At 42.8% G+C, this 6,306-nt stretch overlaps 1 protein-coding gene across 2 annotated transcripts in view; it reads left to right on the plus strand.

The window, feature by feature from the left end:
* The first annotated feature begins 5,877 nt into the window (after positions 1-5,877).
* Positions 5,878-6,306, plus strand: part of Tlcd5 (TLC domain containing 5) — a 6,974-nt gene continuing 6,545 nt past the window's right edge. Inside the window, exon 1 of one of the 2 annotated variants that reach the window (XM_010629244.2) lies at positions 5,878-6,082. In XM_010629244.2, coding sequence (XP_010627546.2) covers positions 5,901-6,082 — 182 coding nt within the window. In that variant the 5' untranslated portion in view covers positions 5,878-5,900. The remainder of the gene's footprint in view (positions 6,083-6,306) is intronic. The other variant, XM_010629245.1, reaches the window with a different exon arrangement.

A 6,306-nucleotide genomic window follows, 5' to 3' on the forward strand; every position in this document is an offset into this window, starting at 1 on the left:
TATATCCCTATCCCTGCTGGGAGTTCACCATTTCTCCAGAGCCGGGAGATGGTCCTCATGCTGTTACCTTCTAGCTCTAAATATTTTAGATGGCTTCACTCCAGCAATAGTCTTTCAGAGAAAGGACTTTCTTACCATTATTCCCCATCTCATCTTTGGGCTTCTAGGGGACAGCCATTTCCCTGGTATGCCAAACCACTACAATGGGAGATAAATGGCTTTGACTTCGAACTTAGCCACAGCCTAAGCTGATTCCAAACTCTGGAAAGATTTGAATCAGATGTCTCCTCCAAAGCAGTAATGATTTCTACATTAAGCAAAAATTTCCCATAGAGGAAATTTCCCCCCTCTTCTTTTTTATCTTCCCTCTTTTCCAAAACCAAATCCATTCATTCTTGCATCCTCCAAGTTTCTCATCTTTACAGGTGGCTCAGTCAGCTCTGTACCCTGGGTACTTTGGCCTGCCCCTGTCCCGTGCCCTTCTGTTTATTCACACTCATTCCAGAGTTCAAGAGCACCTTTTCCTTCTCTTTCTCCATGTGTTTTTCCTCAGTCCATCTTCTGTTTCTTCTGGCTGCAGAAAAGGAAGAACCCAGGAGCAAACACACAGCAATGATGCTGGTAACATATTTGTGCATAGTCCTTTCCTCATTTTACATTGTGTTCTTTTCTTGTTAGTGTGGAATTTTCCAGAAAAATGTTTAACTCAGGTGTAAATTTCAAAGACATCTTTGTAATATTTTATCTTCTTAAAAAAAAAAGGAAAAAATACCAAAGTGTGAAAATATTTACATAGAGTTTCACATGTGTGCCGGGACTCTTTGCTGACTTTTGGGGGGAACATTATCTCTAGAGTCTCTTTCATTGTGGGCCAGTGTGTAGAGTTATAACATGAAGCCATACCTAGAAATGGTGACTTTTTTTTTAAAGACTGCATATACAGGAATCTGTTGAGACTCAAAGAAATCCATTTCTAAATAAATTTGTGTAGTGCTGATATAAACTGTTCCACTGTTGGTAAGAAAAAGTTTAAGTGCAAGGTACCGAGTTCAATCCCCAGTACCAAAAAAAAAAAAAGTTTAAATTATTCTGTGCTTTTTTCTTAGGGGGGACAGATATGAGTACATACACTGTACATACAATGGGGAGGGGAAAATGACCCCCCATGTATGCTGAAAATGACATATGTTAGTTAATACAGGGTCCTGAAGGGTTCAGAGTTCTTATTCTTTGGGAAAGAACTCCCTTGGGAGAAGAATAAGCAAGCGATTGGTTTCTTCCTTTTGTAAGGTGGAGATCAGTGAGTATTCAAGTTCAAGTCACTTGGTGCCTTAACAGGTGGAGGCCAGGCTGATATCTTATACCTCAGTTGTCTTGAACACTTACTATTTAGCATTCACAAAGGAAAGGAATAGATATTTAAGGAAAAGGATAATTTCATGACTGGCTTTAAATGCACTGCCACCTTTGGCAAGGAGCTATTCTTGTGGTTTTTCTTAGGTTAAAATGTTTTTCTTAAATTTTCTTAAATTTGAATTGTTACACAGGGCTGGGAGGGAAGCTCAGTGGTAGAGCACTTGCTTAGCATGTCAGAGGCCCTGGATTCAATGCCCGGTACAAAAAAAAAAAAAAAGGAAAGAACTGTTTCACATATTCCTGAGGAAAGCTTTGACCTGTAGGAAAGAAAAGCCCTTCAAAAATGTGATAGCTAGCCTGCCGTGGTGGTGCATATCTGTAATCCCAGTCATCTGGAAGGCTGAGGTGGGAGGATTGCAAGTTGGAGCCCCCTGGGCATTTAGTAAGACCCTGTCTCTAAATAAAAAATAAAAAAGGGACTGGAGTTTAGCTCAGTACGAAGGTCCTGAGTTCAATCCCCAGTACCAAATAAAAGTAATAGCTAATAGGGAAAAACAAAATTGGGATTAAACATTTGTTGCAAATAATACTACTCATGTAGGAAACCTATATATAGAAAAAAAGGGGGGCCAGGGGTTTAGCTCACCTGCTTCCCAAGTGCAAGGTTCCGAGTTCAATCCCCAGTACCCCCCGCAAAAAAAAGACAGGAAACTATTCCTGATATTTGAATGGGGTTTATATTATGACTCCTTTCTATTTCTTGCCATGACATGGAAGAAGTTAATTTCTCAATTAAAAAATGCAGCTAAGGGGGCTGAGGATGTAGCTCAGTGGCAGCGTGCCTGCCTGGCAAACACAAGGTCCTGAGTTTGATTCCCAGTACAAAAAAAAAAGAAAAAATGTAATTAAAAGGGGTGAGTCAGGCATGGTGGCAGGCTCCTAAAGTTATAGCTGCTCAGAAGACTGAAGCAGGAGGCCTGCTTGATCCCAGGAGTTTAAGACAGTCTGGGTGACATAGATCCTGCCCCATTTAAGAGAGATGGATAGCTGGGTAACAACGAGATTGCAGAGGGAGCCATCAGCTATGATTTTTAGTATCTAAAGGGACTGCTCTGCCACCAGGATATCTGTGCCCATCTCTGTACACACTCATGCATGTATGCGCTCCTCCTTAAGTACTGACAGATGCTAGAACTGACCCTTTCCTGCCACAATCCTGCCCACCTTGTCAGTCTGCTCAGTTGAGTACTGAAAGTTGATCTCCTGCACTATACAAAGCTCTGGTTGGAATCTATTTGCCCATATTTATTTAAAAAAAAAAAAAAAAGAATTGCAGCCTAACTGATTGGTCTTCAGTATTTTCCAATGGCTAGTGACTGGGACATTTAGCTGAGCAGAGTCAAATTTAAAAAGTTCATCTTTTGTGCCTGCACAATTATTTATTTTTTTTTTTAATTTAGTTTATTGGTACTTTCTGTGCCACTGAGCTAAGTCCCCAGCCCCGTGCCTTCTTGATTCTGATCTACTTTAGGGTATGGCCTTGGCATTGGGTTTTTTTTGTTTTTTGTTTTGTTTTGTTTTGTTTTTTTTGGTACTGGGATCGAACTCAGGTCCTTGAACTTGCAAGTCAGTCGACGGAGCCACTGAGCTAAATCCCGGGCCCTGGCATTGGGATTTTAAAAGCTCTTCAAACGAGTTTCCAGTGTGCTCAAGGTTAAGAACCACTCCCATAAAATTTATGATTCTGGGGAAGTTTAGTGGATGTTTACTTAGCTCATTCAGCATCTAATCAGAACAGGAATCCAAGGGCAAAAACCAATCATTGTAGAGGGGGAAAGATTAAAGGAAAATATTGTTGCTGCTGCTTTTCAATTTTTATTTCACACTATGTCCAGTCTTTAGTTCACTCAAGGTGGGCCCAGGCATGGACTTCTAAAGCAAAGTAAGGACTTTTGGTTCAACTCAGGGGTTGGAGTTATTAAACCCAGGACCCAGATCAGGAAAACTGCCCTGCACCCAAGGGATGGCAGTGCAGTGAGCTCTTCCAGGTCCATTCTGCATACTTTTGGGTGTCCCCTGGACCCTCCTGCTCCTCAAGGCTGTGGGGCAGCTTCTTGAATTTGAAGCTGTCTTTTGCTCTGTGTTCCCATGCCTAAAAATGTGACTAGCACAAATAAAGCTAGTAAGATTTTTTAAAAAATGGAAGTCCTTTTTTTTTCTCTAAACAACCTCTCAGCCCTTCTCGGAGGTAAAAATTGTGAACACCGAATGTAGTACTCATTGGTAGGAAATTCTAGTTGATTGGAGGCAGCATAACTTAGGTGCATAACTCCTCTGAGTCACTCATTGACTGGGTTTATCCCCCACTCTAAACATGTCACTTTGGGAAAGTACTTGATTGCTTCAGTTTCTTGCACCTATAAAAAGAATAGAAAACCAGATCTCATTCCATAGTTATTGTGAGGATTAAGACTATCTGGTGAGTTAGTAAGGTAATACCATGTAAGTGTTATCAGTGATAATTGTGGTTACTATTGCTACCATTATTAAGTTGGTAGAGTGCTTCCTATTCCCTGGTGGTGGCTAAAGATATGTAAATTAATAAAATGTAGTCCCAGGCAAGGAAGCTTGAACCTGGAATCATCCAGGTGTATAGGCCCATAGCCCAGGAACAATAGGTACCTTCACTAACAACCTTAGCCTTAGACTCCTGAATCCTTTAATACTCTGTTCTTTGCTGGGAAATGGTGACAGGAAGAAGAAAGTCACAGGGTCAGACACTAGAAGGAAAAATAATATTGCAACAAAAAATAAAACAGGAAAAACATTAAGGTTTGGACACTCCATTTCATGGAATGGGTTTTTCCATGTTATATTTCTTCAGGCTGTCATTACCTCTGACCTGGCCTGTTCCAACACATTTGAAACATGTGTTCTTCAGTTCATCTTGTACTGATTTTAGTTGAATATTTCTGGAGCAGGGGTTCTCAACTTTGGTTGCACAATAGAATGACCTAAGGAGCTTTAAATTTGATTGACAACCAAGACTTTGATTTACTTTGAGGTGTGGTCTTGGCACTAGGATTTTAAAAGCCCCTCAAATGATTCGCCTGTATGCTCAAGGTTGAGAACTACTGCCAAATGAGCATATAAATCACTGGAAACTGTGTTAAAAATGCAGATTGAAGTCAGGATCTGAGATTCTGTTTCCAACTAATTGCCTGGTGGTACAGATTTTTGGGGTCCATGAACAACACTATGAGTGGCCAAATCTTGGGGAGCATGGGAGCATGATTCCTGTACTGAGTAACATCCCAGGCTTGGTCTACCCACATAAGAAAGTGTTTCTTCAGAATAATTATTCTCCAATATGACCATGCCTTAGAACGGGCAGGTTTTAAGGATACAGATCCTAAGGTCCCACACTAGATCTACTAAATCACAACATTCAAATGTACAACGGCATTTTGAAAATACTTTCCAAGTATCTGGTGGTCAACAAGCTTTAGGAATGACAATATGCTTCCAATATAGCATTCCATTAAGTCAACCAACAAATATTCATTGCACCTGTCTAGTACTAGACACTAGAGAAATGGATGAAAACAGTCCCATCCTTACCTTTGAGAGCTTGGCAAAATAAATGATCAAAATGAGAATATTTTCTATTCCCTAGATGTGGTACAAACAGATCTTCTGAAGGATGTCTGGACTCCTCAGCATCCTATTATTGTCTATCTGGATCAATCCAGACAACCTGTTTACCCTGCCTGAGGCCCCATATTGCTCCCTTCATTTCATACTTACTCTTTGGTATTAAAATAGTCCAGAGAGGAGGAAAGATTTACTCAAAGTGAAATAAAAACAAGTCTGGACGTTTATACAGTCAGATGACTTCTGTATCCCAGGCATGGTTCCAAGCACTTTATAGGTGCGATCTTTCAAAACTGTTTCAATAATCTTGAGATACTATTACTCTCCCCATTCTGTGGATGAGAAAAAGGAAGCCCAGAATAGTTAAGTAACTTGCCTAAGGGCGTACCAAGCAGGATTTACACTGTTGTTGTTATTCCATTTAAGTTCTCACTATGTAGATCATGCTGGACTCAAACTCCTGCCTCAGGCTTCCAAGAGCTGGGATGACAGTCAGGTGCCATCAATACCCAGAAACCCTTAAGTCTTATCTTGTACTGCCCAGTTGGTGACAACGTTAAAATTAGAATAACTTCTAATTCACATGCCTGGTAATCAGTCATTTGTGTGTTTATCTCACAACCCAGAGTCAAGGAGGAGAGCAAGGACTATGTCTTCGTCTCTTGCAGTGCTCAACTGGGATGCAAGCACTTAGTAGGTGCTCATTAAGTGCTTCGAGGACGGTTGTCTCAATGTGGGGAGGGAAGGGATAGAAAGTGGTTAAACAGACAAGACCAAACAAACAAGGGCAACAGCTCGCATATCATTACGGTCTCATATCACCGTTAGATTGCCCTCCCCTCTCCTGTCCAAAGCAGGAGGACCACTCCATCCAGCTGCTTTCTGCCCGAATGGCCCTGGCTCAGCTGCGGCTCTGCTCTCTGTCCTCCCAGCCAGCAGATGCCCCCAGACCCCCGGCTCCTCCTCCTCTGCCGTCACAGCCTCGTCCTCTCCCCCTCCTTCCTGTTGCCTTGATCCGGGCCCTGGGCTGTGGGTGCCAAGGCGCCCGAGGCTTCCTGGGGCGTTACGCTAGGTAACAGCGCGGGGCTGGGTGGGCACTGGGCTGCGCTCTGGCGTGGGAGTGACGCGCCACGCCCTGGTGGGGAAGGAGGCGGCCAGGTGGCTTGGCTTGGACTCAGGAGGAGAGGGCTCTTCTGCCCTTGGGTGTTGGGCCTTGGGATAACGGTCCTGGGCTCGGGGTTCCGCGCCCAGCCGGGCCGAGGCAGATCGGCGCAGGATGCCACCGCGCTCCTTTGA

This window comes from Fukomys damarensis, unplaced genomic scaffold (assembly GCF_012274545.1).
Source record: "Fukomys damarensis isolate Sample0158 unplaced genomic scaffold, DMR_v1.0_HiC HiC_scaffold_16, whole genome shotgun sequence".
Lineage (NCBI taxonomy): Eukaryota > Metazoa > Chordata > Mammalia > Rodentia > Bathyergidae > Fukomys > Fukomys damarensis.